Source organism: Ostrinia nubilalis, chromosome Z (genome assembly GCF_963855985.1).
Source record: "Ostrinia nubilalis chromosome Z, ilOstNubi1.1, whole genome shotgun sequence".
Taxonomy (NCBI): domain Eukaryota; kingdom Metazoa; phylum Arthropoda; class Insecta; order Lepidoptera; family Crambidae; genus Ostrinia; species Ostrinia nubilalis.
Window position 1 is genome coordinate 15,034,329 of NC_087119.1, and position 17,946 is coordinate 15,052,274.

The 17,946-nt window shown below is 36.8% G+C and overlaps 1 protein-coding gene across 1 annotated transcript; it reads right to left on the bottom strand.

Moving 5' to 3' along the window:
- Positions 1-210: 210 nt before the first annotated feature.
- LOC135086702 (probable citrate synthase 2, mitochondrial) lies at positions 211-16,631 on the bottom strand. The gene is made up of 9 exons (XM_063981477.1): positions 16,500-16,631; positions 9,915-10,079; positions 7,551-7,780; positions 5,443-5,599; positions 4,244-4,443; positions 2,279-2,411; positions 1,895-2,040; positions 1,596-1,758; positions 211-1,477 (listed from the first exon to the last, which is right to left on the bottom strand). Exons 1-9 carry the CDS (start codon positions 16,542-16,544, stop codon positions 1,316-1,318), a joined length of 1,401 nt encoding a protein of 466 aa, XP_063837547.1. The 5' UTR covers positions 16,545-16,631; the 3' UTR covers positions 211-1,315.
- Positions 16,632-17,946: the final 1,315 nt, after the last annotated feature.

Sequence of the window (17,946 nt, forward strand, 5' to 3'; positions counted from 1 at the left end):
TGTCAGGGTTTAAGTGGGAAACCCCTGCTTTACTAGTAGGGAGAGCCCCAAACTTAACTATCTGCGCTGGCGGGTATGCAAGAAGACATTTTCCTATCAAAAAATGTGTAAATAGTGTCGCTGACAATTGTGTCGTATGTGGCCTGTGTGGGGTCCCAAAAAATTATTATAAAGAGAGGTACACCTAGATGGGTAAATAAAACAAATAAGTACACTACACCGTACCAATTTATTTTAGTATTGTCAATTATTGAATGCGATGCTGTTACAGCTACAGAAATGTGGCACCGTCACATATTTAATTAATAAATTAACGTCCACACTATACTCAGCAAATCCATACATACTGTCGAAAAACTACTAAATTAATGTTCAAATAAATATGGATGTGCTTCGCTAATAAAACAAATGAGGGTTCATGATAATAAATATCTAAGTTATATCAACAAGCAAAATGATGTCGACAATAATTTTGGGTCTTATAGATAATAATGGCTACCCAACATAGAACTATTTCACAAATCAACAATAATAGTGTATCCGTTAGGTACATTATACATGTAAATACTTTGGTAACTTGAAACTAAATTAAAGTATAGCTAGTGCTTCCTGAAGAAAATATACCATAGTGAAAAGGGAAAGTATAACGAAGTATGACATTGCTTTGTTTATAGAAGTACTCACTCATCTAACTTACTAGGCCTTTCCTATTGTAAAATCTACTTTACTGTTACAATTGACCTACCATTGTAACTAAGTACAATAAATTAGTATTCACTGTAAATGTGATTTTATAATAATTCTACTAAAAATTTGTAATTATTAGCCACATTACAAAGTGTTTCTCAACATACTTTTCAATTGCTATTAAGTGTTCTACATCAGCCCACTTGTTCATGGTTTGCGGATCTGGGTGACTATGTGAGGACCGTGTTGAATCACACCACCATATTAGTCAATTTGTTCGATTTTATACATTACTTCGATCATGGACAACAATTAATAAGGTTAACCAACATTTACATAATAAATAATAAATTATCATCACAGAAATAAGTACACAAAAGCATCATAATTGATTTAAAATATACACAACATCAAAATATTTATACATAAATAACGCGATAAAAAAATGCATCACTTACGCTTAATACTAAGATACAAAAATAAGTTAAAAATTCAATTTAAACAATTTCGGTCGATGATTTTTCTCGTTACACTTCACAAAATATAAATTGACTATTGGTGTTTTGTGTGAATCAAACAGAAGGAATCATGGTGATTCTAAGCCCTTTGATTGTTTGTAGGGGATGATTTACTTGCCAAGCTGTTTGATTAGCAGCTCGGTGCTGAGCGACTTGGGCCGCTCGATGGGCAGGCCGAGGGCGCGCGACCAGATCAGCTGCGCCAGCACTCCCAACGCGCGGGAAACGCCGAACATCACGGTGTAGTAGTTCATTTCTTTCAGGCCGTAATACTGTAAAAACATCATTACATTATTACTTAACCTAAATGTGCTTTACAACAAATAATAAAAGACAAAAGAAAGTACTTTCTAATTTTAAAAATGGTTTCGACTCGTTGACAAGACATACCTGTAAGAGGACTCCAGAGTGAGAGTCTACATTGGGCCACGGGTTCTTGACCTTGCCGAGCTCAGTGAGGATCGGGGGAACCACTTTGTAGACGGCAGCCACCAGTTTGAACAGAGGGTCGTTGGGCAGATGCTTCAGGGCGAATTCACGCTGGCATGTGTATCTATGAAATTACAAGACAACACAATGTCAAAAACAGTCACTATTTTGTACTTAACTTTTGTACTATTACATACTTAAAAACATTAAAAATTGTTAGGTCCAGTTCTATAAAATGTCATTGAATGAAAAATTATTACCTGGGGTCAGTCTTTCTAAGTACAGCATGTCCGTATCCAGGCACAACTTGTCCAGACTTGAGCGTCTTCCAGATGAACTCTTTCAGGCCTTCCTCTGTGAAGTTGTCGCCAACTTGCTTGCGAAGTTTCTCTAACCAGACGAGCACCTAACAAAAAGCAAGACATCCCTTTAGTAGTGATTGACTTGAAGTTTTGGAATCAGTTTAATTCTTCTTATACCTCATTAAGGAGTAGAAGCAGTCACATCGATCTTTATTACCATAGTGGTGGTTTATCCTATTCTAAATCTTTTCTTATTTTTAACCTAGGTACTTCAACTAAAGAGGTTCTTAATTCGGTTGATATATTCGGCTGTTATTTCTGAGCATATTTTTTTTTAATTACCTCCTGGTTGGCCAGTCCGTGCAGGGGGCCGGCGAGACCGTTGAGGCCGGCGGCGAACGACAGGTAGGGGTCGCTGAGGGCGGAGCCCACCAAGTGCGTGGTGTGCGCCGACACGTTGCCACCCTCGTGGTCACTGGGGACAAAACAAACCAGTGTAAAACAAACAACATGACAAATAGACTAAGAACTAGTGAACGCCAGACCTACGTCTACCATAATAGCTGATTTTTATGTTATTTGGACAATAATTAGAAATAGTTTCCTCATCAGCCAGGCAGTTTTGACAGTTCCAACTCCTTGCCAATCTTTTTTCTGCCAAAGCCACGATGACCCAAACTTCATGATGCACCAACATTCTAACCTATATTGGGAGCATACGCTGACAAACTTTCAGATTTTATAAAATTACGTAAGTCTAGTGTTCACCAGTTTTTAGTCTAAAACGAGCTGTCTGAAACGCGAGCACACACCGTATGTATGTAAGGAAGGAGACTAGTTGTTGAATTTTAAACTACTTATTCAATAATTCAACAAATATAAAATAACCATGATAATGTTGCACCAAGATGTTTTGTTAGCTTCTGAGTGCAATGAATAAAAATTAATGGACACATAGCTTGGTTTGTCTACAGACAAATTCAGATGGTCATCATAATACTTTTAAAATGAAGTCAACCTCACTTTTGTTACGAATATTGATTACGATTAATATAATCTAGATTGAGGATTGATTACAGATTCATCCGACCAGGTGTTCCAAACCTGTCACAGGTGTTCCAAACTAAATCCATTATGCAAGGCTAATAATATTACTCAACGAACAGCACAAATCGTATTGGCAACCCTGTATTCAATGACACTGAAGGACAAAGCTGTTAGATCACAATGGAACATAATTTCGCCAAGCAAAAATCGTCAACATCTACATTAGCACCAATGTGGCACATAACAACACGCTTGCAATGGAGTAGAATGACGGTCATGCAGGAAGTTTTAAATTCTTTACAACGTCAACGATGACCGGCCAGCGATCACAGCACTTGGGCTTTGTTATGGAAATGGGGACAAATCATAAAGCCTTTTGCATGCTCCAATGTCACGCTAAATTGAACATTTCAATGAGCTCAGTTTTAAAAGTTTTTTAAGAAACGTTTCGCATTTTGCAAATTACACGAACATTCGCCAAGCTTCAACTGTTTAGCCAAATATATTGAACGAATTGGTGTTTTGTTTATTTTTTTGAATATTCAATTTGGTAATGATTAAATTATAAAAAAAAAACAAGAATTATCATAAAGGACAAAATTCAAATAAAAGTATTACATGATGTATTTTGGTTAAGTAGGTACTTAGAGGATACATAAAAATTACTAGCAAAAAATAAACACACAAAATTGCCTTGAAAGGTTTAATATAGCTGGTAAGTATTATTGGCAAACATTGTGCAATTGCTTAAGTGGTGACATAACAGAAGCTTATTTTAAGAACTGCTCGTTGCTGTATGCGAGTAAAAGCGTAGGGTAACGTGAATAGAATATTCTCGTTCCTGCTGCGACTGCTGTCTAGCCAGGATCTACAGCTTGCCAATAAAACCCAACCAGTGAAGGCCAAGATTGTCCCGGGGGAAAGTTGAGCTATCATTGGATCCGAAATTAACAGAAGAACATAGGAGTTAGATGTTTAGGATCGACTTATCCAGTGCAAAGCGGATGAGGGTGAAAAACAAAGATATAGAACAGGGTATTTGGGAAGCCCCACAGGATGGCGTCATCACATAAAATGGCAATTTCCCAAGGGCGTCACAGTGTAAAAAAGTTTGGGAAGCCCTGTAGGCCTAGGATGCGCGTCATGATAAAATCTTATCGAGTTTAGACGAAAAATGTATGGAACCGATAAAAAGCCTCGACAAGTATATCGTGGCACGCATCCTAGGTCTGCTGGTATAGAACATGACGTGGTAGGTACCTGTGGATTGTGAGGTAGAGACGCATCAGCTCCGTGAACTGTTGGTCCTCGAAGCCGAGCATGGTGCAGTAGTTGGCCGACCAGTCCTTGTTGTCGTCGATGGCGCCGATGCCCTTGCCGTCGCGGTATGTGTTGCGGTAAATGGTCGCGGCGATCACGGGCAGCTTCGCGATCAGGTTCATCGAGTCCTCGTATACGTACTGGTGGAAAACAATCAAAATTTGTACAACCCGGTCGAGTTAACTGAGCAACAGGCAGCCGTGTCGTCACCTCGACGCTCTGGTAAGTGGGAGGGAGAAACGTATTCTAGCGAGGTGCGCAGTTAGCTCGATCGGGTTGTATTGTTTTGTGCGTGCACTGTATCATCATCATGTCTACAGAATACGAGTGGTCTTAATGTACTCTTTTTGACTTTTTTAAATGCAGAACAGACCAGGTTATGACCACAAGAGATGCAGTCTAGGATGGACATACCTGCCTTATGCTATGCTGTGCCTATTCACTCTCGCCTTGAAGAGGCCCGGATTATAGTGTTTGGGGAAAGAAAGAACAATTTGTATTGTTTTGTGCATTCATTGTATCCCTCTCTCATGTCCACTGGTATTCAGCAGCCTTGGCTTTCATTCATGTTAGGTAGTATTTGCGACACGGCCTCGTACTGACAACAAGTGGCGCAGATTTCTTTAGTATATTAAAGAAGTAAGGTTGTTTTTTCATGTGTTATTTATGTACCAAATACCTAACCGTTTGTCTTATCCTTCAACCGTTGGTGTGATTGAAGCTATAAACAGTACCATAAAAACTTGTAAAATATTTATTGTTATGTAAACTCGTAGAACAAAATTATTGTTGCTTATGGTGTGATGTTGTGTTTTACTAATAACCATGTATTTAAGGAAGGACACTAAAAACACGGACGTTGCGCAAATTGCATACATGTATGTATTTTAGAAAGCAGCCCCCCTCAATTGAATTGCAATTTGGTTACGAAACTTAAGACAAAGGGAAAGTGACAAAAATTCGCGTATTGAGGATCCTAATTCCATTCGTGTCTGGTTCTGGTTACCATACGCTTAAAGATTTAACTTTTTTGTCTTTATCAAAACAGAAAAGAGGCACGCGTAGAGTTTTTTGTAGGTGTTCAACTGAACAACTTGGAACTCCAAGTTCAACGAGCTAAAAAAGGTTTTAATGCTTACCTCCCAGTATTTGGACTTGTGCACGCCCTCGGAGTATGCCTTGGCGAACTGTGACTCGCTGTTGAGCGCGGTGACGGCGGCAGAGAACTGAGACATGGGGTGCAGCTTGCTGGGCATGTTGTTGAGCATGGTCACCACGTGCGCCGGCAGCTCGGCCCTAGAACCACAATGGTGTTTTACCCGTCTCATCAACATCCAGTCGCGGATCTAGGGGGATAAGCCCGGGCGCCTGCCCCGGGCGACATGCAGTCTGAGGGCACTAAATGGAAAGAAAAGGGACGCTTTGTGAAAACAAAAGTTCCGCGCGAAGAAAGAGCGTTATTTCATTGATAAGTCACAAATCAAAATTAAACTCATGAGCCACAATAAGATTGGGTCCCGGTAAAAAAAACTCGTAGATCCGTGACTGTCATCATCATCATCATCAGAAGTCTCTCACTTTCCTGCACGAGCACGACCCTCTTTAATTTAACAGAGGCAAATAGCCTACCCTCCTCACACTGGAAAGATGGGCTTGAGAGGTAAACCCATATAATTATGAGAAAATACATTACATATGTGATAACTATTCTTTGTCATCAATAATAATGTTGGTCGGTCACAGAAAGTAAGTTAGTTTAAGGTTTAAGCTTGAAAGGAGTACCAAACATCCATTCATCCTCACTTTACCTTAAATGAGAATAACAACTTTTAACTACCGAATTATACAAGCTGAAAGAAAACTAAGCGTCCGGGTCGTCGGTTAAACTTGAACTATACAACGTGTCGCAGTTAAATAGAACTAGAATCACTAGCGTTTAACAATTTGGCGTATTAAGTCAGTTCTTGAAGATGATTGACCAAGACTCGGCCAAGTGATTCTTTAATTTAGTGATACGTTGCGCTCAATGACTTCGCTAGTAGTCCTTCAGGAATTTAAGTGAATGCTGTGTTAAATAAACGGGCGTCCAATTAGCCGGTAAACTTAACCACATGACTGCGATAACACGAATGTTTGCAGAGTCAAGTATAAATTAACCTTGGGACATTTAAATCTTGAAGGTGATTTCAAGCTGTTCAAAAAGATGTGATTCCAAACGGTCTCAAGGGAACACGTATAATAAACTAAAACTAACGGCCTTTTTGCTCCTGTTGCAGATTAGAAAATAGATACGAAATAAACGATGTTGTCTGCCAGATAGTGTGGTGATAAGGTGAGAAATGAATTAATTATACCCTGTCTGATATGATGCATGAACACATGCGTGTTTTATCTACCTAATGCAGTGAAGTTATTAATACCTTAAATACTTATTATCAGCATGACGATATTGACTCTTGCATTTCATTATTCTTAGTTAAATGCTATCTTTAACTGAATTGTTTTCTGAAGGCTAGATAACTTTAATTAAATCAACATTGAGGCGCCAAGCTCTATTATAGTCAATTAATTGATCTATACAGAGATTTTCAATAAAATTAGCTAATAGACCAATTACTTGATTAAGAATACTCAAAGATGACTCTATTTCATTACAGAATGAGATATTCATAAACAGAACTTGTAGTTAGTGGTAAATAAAAAATCAGTTCTCTCTAACTTGTTCTTATATTAATTCTAACCATCAGTAAAATTATGAAAACTCTTTTATTTCTACTAAGTACCTACTACTTTATCTTACATATTTTGATACGTAAAGAGAATCTTCGTAAAGTATGCAGTTACTCAGCGGTGTAACGACACAACTTTGTATTTATACAAACAACTATTCAATATTTCAATTTGGTTTTTTGCTTTGGCGTGACGCCAGGGAAGTACGAGATGTTACGAGTAGTCAGACGTCACGCGGAAGTGTGCTCAATGCTTGTTGGAAGGTAAACCGCAATTCAGGGTTCAATTGACTAGTTAGTCACACCGAAACGGGGATTTTTACGCTAAATTACGAGGAAAATGTTATCAGACCATTAATACAGTATGCGTACGTTTAAGTCGTTGTTGAAGTAATCGCATGATACTAATGCAAAGTATACCTACTTAAGTTGGCACGAAGGATGTTTTTAAAAGCAATTACCCAATTGTGTAGAATTATTTTCTAGTGTGTGTGTGTATTATCAAACAAATTACAAACCTCTGTGCCCATTCCTTGGAGATAGCTTTTACTTGAGCTTCGGTGGGGATTTCTCCGGTCACCAACAGCCAGAAGAGACCTTCAGGGAGGGGTTCCTCGCCTCCCTTGGCTTTGGGCAGCTGCTGTTGGCACTCGGGAATGGAAAGACCTCTGAACCTGATACCCTCATCGGGGTCCAGCACAGATGTTTCCCAAACCAGACCCTTGATACCGCGCATGCCTCCGTACATCTATAAAGACAAATTTAAGCTTTTAAAAACATGGGTAGTAGGTAGGTGTGGGCCTACTAGAACTCAGGAGATAAGTAAACTATAAGACAAACAATGGAAATGTAAGTTGAAAATGTCAGAATACGAATAATTAGCAGGTAAACTAAGTATTCAGACGTAGGAACGTTATACAACTGGTTGGACTTTGTTTTACGAATACTTATGTTTGTTGAGTGAGCTGGCCATTATCCATTATGGCGTGATTGTTCAGGTAACTTGGTCACGAAGAGACATTCTACGTGTCTTGGCCGTGTACATGTGTTACACAATATTATCATTAAATAAGAACAAAGCTATTTGAGTCCACCCAGAATCAATAGACACGTTGACGAAAAATATAAATAAGTTTACATAACAATTAAATATTCAAATTCATACGCGTTTAATGTGTCATTAGCATAAAATGCACATGTTGCAGTCTGCAGACCTGCATACAAGGAAGGTGGGTTATTGACCCGCGGAGGGGACCAATTTTTTTATTATGAATTTATCAAGTTCCGCGAACGTTACGGTAACATGCTACGTAAACTGTTGATGCTATAGATAGCCGGATGACGTCACGCGTATTGAATGGAAAATTTAACACGCCTCAGGAGTCGTGTATTTCGCTATGGTACAACATAGTAGAAGTATCTTTAGTTAGGCATTACTTTGTTTGATGTTTGTACGAACTGTGTGAGACATGTGTAATGAACGCAGCTTTTCTGTTGGCGGAACAAAAGAAATAAATAATCAACACACGTGACAAACCTCCATAAACCGAGAATTTAAAAACATCCGTTATCTAAAGGCTAATGTTAAACAATAGATCTAAGAAAAGACTGAACCATGTGGTTTATGAAATGCCACAGTTATCGCCACATACACAACTATCATTTGACTTTGTTTTCTCCTTTATCCATCTGCAGTCTGATAGTGTGATGTCATAGATATGTCGAGTGGATACATTTATTACTCTTATCTGTTATCTAGTGAATTCCAATGTGCAAAGTAAAACCTATTCACATGTTCACGTGGCGGCCATTACACGATTACATAAGCGCCAACAATTCCAGTCATCATGTGCTGTAATGGAAGACTTAAAAGTACAGTACCTACCTAGTTACTTAAATTAGTAATCTGTGGTACAGTTTTAACTTCATGCAAGCAGTCGTGCACGTTCGTGCATCCGCTAACTAAATCATATCGTGACATGGAATTGCTAGCGTGTGCGTGAAATCGCGTACAGGAATTTCAGTCTCCATTTGTCGCTAATTCAAGGGACCATACCTTCTTCTGGGACACTTGGCAGGGAAATACTATTCTTGTGGAAATTATTGCACCGAATCACATAATTATTTATTGAATACTTGTATACTTGATAGCTCGACCTTATTCTTCGGTTTGTTGGTTATACGCATCGTGTGACGATCACATGTTAATAATTCGAATACTACATAAAGACCACATAAAAACTATGTAACACTAACCAATTTAGAGAATAGTCAATTACTTCATTATTATTCACCTCTAAAAAGTTCTATTATTCGTGAAATACCTACGTAGGTTCTGATTTAGTGCATCCTATGGGTCCGTCCGTCATCTAATTCAGTTTGCATTGGTCAAGTGAAAAAGATATCCAATAATATAAGGTGTGTAATTAATTAAGTACTGTATTTTCCACCACTACTTACCTAATTAAAATGTAGGCTAAGGATAAAGTCAATTAAGACATCCACATAACTATGACGTAGGTATAGGTGGTATAGGCAACGCAAAACAATGTATTAATTATGAAATTATTATTTTTTAAACTTTTAACCTAAACACGATTTCATTTTGTTTGTTTGCATTGAATTAGCTCCGAAACTACAAGACTGATTTGAAAAATTATTTCACCATTAGAATCCTTCCTACATTATCCCTGATGAACATAGGCTATAACCTATAATAATACAAAAAGTTAGGGATCTGTATGACAACTTCGATAATGTAATCGCACCTCATGACCCACATAGACTTGGGCGGTACGAAGTTCGCCGCTAAATTGTCACAGCTAAATTTTATAACAATGTAAATAACTATAATATCTAGTCGATATTAGGTAGGTACATACCATGTCAACAGTGACTTCTCCGACTTTGGTGGAGCCATGCTTCTTGCGGAACTCGCGGATCTTCTCCTGCTCCTTAGGGATTTTCTCCTGCAGGACGCTCTTGAGGTTGGTTGACTCCGCACTTAACCCCCGGGACAGCAGAATCGATGTCGTCGGGCATGCTTTCTATTAGACAAACGAAATAGTTTTAAGTTAAAATATGCAACAACTTTTTAAGTCACGAACCAGCAAAATCATTGATTATTATAAAACAAAGGCACCTGTTCTTTCAATTCTTGTTTAGTTAACACTGAGAGCATCATTTTAAATGCAGACAGTAGTTGGACTACATACGGGAAGTGCAGTCATATATTTTATATGTGCTTCGTAAGGCTATAGAAAAACCTGGTGTCAACTCAATGAAAACTAAATACGAACGATTACTAGTAGTAATTTACTACGATTACTTGCCAGCTGATATTCCTATTTTGTGCTGATATGGAGCGAACAAGTAAACCTCATTGGACGACTTCAAGGCGATCCACTAACATCATTATCCTCTAATTCCATATACATAGGTTTGTAGGATAAATACACAACTTAAGACTGTTTCATAAAATATTTTTGTGATGTTTGTATCGTATGTATTTGGTTCTGCAGTAATAGAGCGGATGGTATCATTTAGCTGGAGATAATAGAATCGGTAACCTGATCGACGCAACCAGTGGTGACCGTTTAATACCAATTAACTTCATAGCGCCAGCAATACAATTAAATCTGAAGCGTTTTAATTGAATAACCTGATTGGAAAATTTGCAATTAGGCCATTTATTTAAACACTAGCGGCCGCCCGCGACTTCGTACGCGTGGATCCCGTTTTACCCCCTTCATCTATCTTACGCGGTTTAGATTTTTTCATACAAATGTTTTTTCCCGCTAACACCCGTTCCCGTGGGAATTTTGCAATATCCTGTTGTAACTAAGCTTTAAGTTTACTAAGGTACCTGCAGGCCAAATTTCAAGCATCTAACTTAAGCGGTTTAGATTTTTCATACAAAAGGATTTTCCCGCTAATTCCCGTTGCCTTGGGAATTTCGGGAATTACTTGTTGTAACTAAGCTTTAAGTTTACTAAGGTACCTACATTCCAAATTTCAAGCGTCTAACTTAAGCGGTTTAGATTTTTCATACAAAAGGATTTTCCCGCTAAATCCTGTTCCCGTGGGAATTTCTAAGTATACTATAACCTGCCCAGGAGTATGAAGAATAATTGTACCAAGTTTCGTTAAAATCCGTCGAATAGTTTTTGTTTCTATAAGGAACATACAGACGGACAGACAGTCAGACAGACAAAAATTTTACTGATTGCATTTTTGGCATCAGTATCGATCACTAATCACCCCTGATAGTTATTTTTAAAATATATGTCATGTACAGAATTGACCTCTCTACAGATTTATCATAAGTATCTAATAGATTTAATTTTACCGGCATTTCCGACTACTACTGTAACCAAAAGAAATACGTAGTTCGATCTACCTACAAAAACAATGTGACGAGTGTCAATACGACCTTTTAGGTCAACTAAAACGTAAGTAGTGGTTTTCTTTATTCATGAAACGGAGCTAGAACTGAAACTAAAATCAACTAAGCTAAGGCCATCCCGGCAAGTCATTATGGAAATTCCTCATTCAATGTCAAGAAAAGCAGTTTCCTTCAATTAGGTAACTTAATATCTCTTGAGGAAAAGTTAAAATAATCTGCTTATTAAATAGGCGATATTTTTTTAATAATATTCGAACAAAAATATAATTAACTGGGACACGATAGCGAGAGTAAAGGGGCGTTAAGATAAAGCTGAATCATACGCATACCCAGTTACCTATTTCGTGGTTTCTGTGTCATAACATAATGACAATCACCTTGAAATTACGCGGTTACGCAACGGACAGTGATGGCAGTAAGCTGTGAATTCGCCTGATTATACATAATTTTACACGTATTTAATATTTTCTATCAGTCATTACAATAAGGAATAAACTATTTACCTTGTTTTATTGAATGACTGTCCAATGGATAATGAAATATAATGAAAATCACGTTTTCTACTATAAAAACACGTTATACCTACTTTGAATTCAGTTTAAAACAATGATACAGACAGTAGGTATTTGATTTAAATGTAAAATAGACGATAAGTGAATCTTATCTACACGTTAAAAGAATAGAATGTGAGGTCATCCATCACTTATTTCTTTAAAAGTTTGTTTTGTCATAAAGTTACGATCATTTCTATTCATCCTATTACTCGGTAATGGACCACATTTAATGGGTATTATTTTCATTTAGAAAAACCACTTTCAATAGATAATTCAAAACTACTGACATCAATCGTAATCATCCAGGGCATGGGAAGCTATGAGGCCTAAAATGATAATGATTACTATTTTTGCTAATAAAACAGTTATGAATTAACAATTTTTCAAAATAAAAAATACCTATTTTCCTTCTTTTTTTATTGCAAAGTTCGTTGCAAGGATGTCGTTCGAGTGATCTCGAAAAAGGCAACGATTCGAAAATATGGCCTGTGTACAAGGGCCCGTATGCAGACGTGTAATTGTAAGAGTAATAGGCATACATTATCATGTCTCCAATAGTTCATGGCAGACTGACTACTACAGATTAAAATCTGTATAGGTAAGTAAGTACATTTACATTAAAGGGTTATAGGTCATATTTCATTTCGCAAGGTGTTACTATGTTGGCGGCAGCGTGCTCAGATGCCCTCAATGTGCGAGGGGGTTTGCCGCGAAGATCGGCTACGTAAGCCATCTTCGGGCATAGCAGCGCCGCCAAGACAGCTAGGAGTCAGAGTGGTCGCCCTGGCCGAAATCGGTCAGGCCGGTGTGGTGGATCAGAATATGGAAAGAAAGAAAGCTTCAAACGTTTTCAACAAGACTCCAGTTTTGATAAGATAATGGAAGTTGATAGTAGATAAAGAGATTACTTACGTAAAAAGTCCCAATAACATTAAACCTTGATTTTATGAAACGCACAAGAAATTGGTTTACTTATCGACACGTACGAATTTTGTAACTTGTATGATAGTAAGTATGTAGTTACAAATAATGTAAGTATACGAGTAAACTTATTAACAAACACTGCAACTAAAAGTAGCGACAAGTAGGTAGGTAAGTAGGTATGCACCTTAAGAGTTAGAAAACCCTTGCTCACGCACGTTGCTTGCGTCTTACGTTTTGTTACGTAGCGTAAGGTCTACGTGGTACAAACTGTGTAGGTTTTTCAGGAATTAGCAGTATTTACCGAATTACAAATGAGTAGGTAGCACGTGTAAAGTGAGTTAAATTAGCATTATAAATAAGACGTGTTCCTATTCTCCGCGCATGACATCTTCAAGTAGTAAAAAGCATAAATACGAGTAAAATGCACATTAAAACCTTTCGATATCAGTTTAGTTCATTATGTTAGAAGCCGTATGTTAACGGCCCTGAATCATGTTCTACCTACCTGCTATGTATTGTAGGTATCGAGCGATGTATTTCTACAAAATAGTTTATGAATTAATCAAATTGAGTAAGGAACTAACGATTACCCGCGTATAATGTAGTGAGTTCCAGCTCTTTCCCAAAATAGTAAATGTAAAAGACCAATAGATATGGTGTTTTATTATTAATTAAAATAAAAGAAGAATGCCTATTATGCATTAAGCTACCACCCCACTTGGGCGTGTGCCCGCGAGAATGACCTGACTGAGTTTATCTTTAGACCTGGGACATAGCAGAGGACACGCTATGAATGTCATTGCGAAGATTTCCGAACTTCGTGCGTACCCTGCTGATAACAGGTCATCACACACGCGGTAGTTAAAATCAAATAGCAAGCAGCCTTTTATGCACTAAAAATATCATTAGAGCAGGAAGTTTTCACTGTAAAAAATTATGGGCCAACAACTTGCATATTGGGAATTAAATTTTAGTACACTTATTTAATTAAATAAATTGTTTAGAAAACCTTACAAGTTAATTATAAGAAATAATAGCTTTCAAAAACCTAAGTTGAATCTTTACATTAAAAAATACATTACAGCAAACACAGCATAATGGTTGGTTAATTCAATCAAAGTACCTACCAGAACTATTTTTCTAAAATATAAAATTCTTTGATTCTCAAAATTTCAACCAGTAGGTACCTACCTACTTTTTAAGGATGAAGATCAGTAATTAGTTTTATATACCAAATTTAATTTCAGATGCATAATATTATACCTTATACCTATGTTGTTTGTTGATAATAAACATACCAACAAAATTATTACACTCATTAGGATTATCATGGTAACAGTTACTAGCAGGGCTGGCTGCTAATACCATCATGACACTGACATAGATAAGTTTCCTAAGGCCACCAACTTATACTACAATTTATCCTTTTTGTATTGTTAAGGCCAAATGATGAATCTTTGATATTACACTGGTCAACAAAAAATCAAAATGAAAATGGTGCCGAGATTCTGTTGATAGTTTATTATTAGGTGTGTATTAGTAATAATAAAAATATTTTTCTTTTTTTTTTCCTACGTGTAGTTTTGGATCTACCCTCAGTTTTAAAATTTAGCTTTAATCGGTACTCTGGTTGCACAGTTTGTAGTGTTATCGGTACATTTTTATAAATGTATTTATTTTAATATCATGTCTACATTGCCAAGAAGTTGTCTCAATAATCAGAATGTATTTTTGTTACATTTGTGGTGTGTACACAGTTAAAAAGTTCAAAAATTCAGGCAATATTTCATTAAAAGTGCTTATTTTTCTTACTTTAAGTCGGAAATTGTGGTTGTATTCAAGCCGTGGATACCCAAAATTGTTTGTATAATCTGCTGTGAATACTTAAGGCAATGTTACAATGGTCAAAGAAGCCGTAACATGAAGTTCAGAGTGGAGAAAGTGAGGAAAGAACAAAAAAAAAATCCTAGTTTGAGCATATTTTTTAAAAAAAATAATTTATTAAGTAATTTTTAATGGTCCATAAATAACAATATTAATAAAAGATACTGATTTCTTAAGTTCGATGGACTATTTGGAACGATTTGCATAGATTTTGTTAATTGAAATTACAATTTTTTTTTTCGGAAATCACTAGTCCAGTAACTACTCTGAAATTGTGAGACATGCCTTAAAAACTCAGGATGTCATAATTTTCATCAAAGAGCACTACCTCCACAGTCATCTTGACCAATTGCCAGATAATCTTGGGTCACTATAGCATGGTATAGCTAAGAATAGGAAGAGCGATGCTATCAAGACCTAAAAACCATTGGAAGAGAGGTACCAAGGCAAATGGGATCGGTATATGATGGCTGATTACTGCTGGAGGATGTAACGTGATAGTTCCATTACACCTCATTCACAAAAGTCGTGGAAAATAAAGTTTTTAAGCATTTCAAAATATTATAAACGCTGATTTTGGTGAAATTTTGTATTTTTCTATACACGTCAAAATCTAGAAAACCACACGTAGGAAATCAACAAATTTGCTACTAAAGCAACCAGCATAAGGTCCTCAATCAAAAAATATATACAGTTCCTTGGCACCAAAACCACTGTTGACCAGTGTTATCAGTGAAATGATTTTACTTTTATCATGTCAGTCATGTGATAGATAAAAATTTAATACTATCTTTAAATATTTTTTTTTATTCAAATCAACTTAATTTATACTTATGCAATTGCCTAATACATCACATGAATATTTCCTATCTAGCACTTCACCAGTTCATGATTTTAATACTAGTGAGCAGGCACAATAAAAATAACACTTGTAACAGTTTAGTGTGACAATAACCTAACATGGGTTAAATTTTAAAATCAATCATCATTATAATGTTAAGCTATTTATGAACACATATCAAAGTATTGTAATTATCTGATTTAGTATTATGGCCATGAAGCTAATAAGTACATCTTTCATGCACACTAAAATACAAAAAATTACAAAGGTGCATTTGTTTTTTAGAAGGATTATAATTTTGACTTAAGCACATTTTTGAATAAATGAGTCTTAACACTTGGTTTATATGAACTTGTAATTTTACGCATTGTAGTGATAAAATATTTATAAACAGGGAATTTAAACATTATTGTCACAAAACTCCTGGAGAAGTTCCTAGTAAAAAACACTGATAGAAATTATCTACATTGTTAGTACTAAATGAAATTTAATTTACATTAATTTGTTTAAAGCAATAATTTATTAAATTTAAATGAAATAGGCTACCTACCTACCACCAGCGCGGTGAGCGCGGTCACTGACGCTAGATACAACACGAACACGACACAGCGCTTAGTAGCAATACTCATTTACCGGGAAAACAAAAACTTTTTTTTTCTTATTAAATAATCCTCAACACAATTATTTGAAGAAGACACCGTAAACAAAAAATAACCCTCTAATACTTTTTATTCACATTACATAATATCTTCAGGCAAAATGTGAGTAAGGTTATAAAAAGAGATCACTGTAATAAAATACACATAACAACAACACGCAATTATAACTAAAAATATGTTATATAAAATGGTTTATTTACCTGCAATTCAACCAATTTCGTTGAAGTAATCCTGAAAAGAGCCATGTTAAAAATCCCACCGAGCGCTAACTACCACACAACCACCTAGCTCGCGATCGATCGCATTCGCAAGTGGACGTCGGACGGACGGAACGTGAACGAACGGAACGGAACGTGACATTATCGTCAGTTGCTCAAAGACGTTGATTTTTTCCGTCACGTGATATTTATGACATTTGCATCTCATTTTCATTTCAGTACCTCGTAGGTACCTACTTATAAACTCTGAGTTAGGTATGAACCGACGAAATGATTAAGTTCACATTCCCATGTAGAACTCAATATAGTGCAACTTAATCGTATTGATTCCTCTTAAGTAATAGGCAGCTGCCTCTCCCTTGCTTGACCCTCACAACTAGAGTTCATGATTATTTTCAGCTATTAAGCGTTTAATTAAAAGGTAGCTCAGTTGTTTTGCTGTATTCGGATTTCATTCGGTCGGTTTTTTGTAACTTCAAAAATATGATAATAAAAATTCAAATAACTATTTTGAAATGATCAGTACTTTTTTACGCCTTAGTTTTTTAAGTGAAACCTTAAATTCAAGAAAGGATTATTTTTTAATTTGTGAAAAAATGCTCTCCATTCTTAGTGGGAATGTTTTAACGTTGGCAACACTTCTGAAATGTCAAAATTCCGTCGAATTAAATACCATAAAGGTACCCTCCATGAAGCTATAGGTACCCACCCATTTACCTAACACCCTGTATAGAATGCCGGATTAAACACACTGCGCCGGTATAGTTCCAAAATACTGGACTGTCCTGTCGATGACATTGACAGTGGGGCGCCACCGTCAATACCGGATCGCTGGTTCAGATTTTTGCCATGTTGGAAACCATATAGTTGAACGATGGTAGCGCCCCCCTGTCATTGAGTTTGGTGGGACAGTTCAGCGTGGGTCATCTATAACAGCGTGGTAACAGATACACCATGGAAGCCATATTAGACAGACAGATTAATATAGATGACCCACGCTGAACTGTCCCACCAAACTCAATGACAGGGGGGCGCTACCATCGTTCAACTATATTGTTTCCAACATGGCAAAAATCGGAACCAGCGATCCGGTATAGACGGTGGCGCCCCACTGTCAATGTCATCGATAGGACAGTCCAGTATTTTGGAACTATATTTCATTTTTTTTTGTAGTAAGACAGGATACTTTTTCTAAGATTATGATTGAGACCAAGGATATGATTAAAGGAAACCAGCAATAGAGGACTGCTGGCGGGTGACCTTGCCCGCTGGCAACGTAGTAGGACTTACATATTTTATAACTGACTAGTGCTCTTTCTCGCTTGGACATACTAAGCAAGAGTGAGAGCAAGAACGAGTTATGCTTCATTCATTACGCCATTGACTATGTAAGTAATATGGCGCAATTAAACTATATGGGAAATTGACT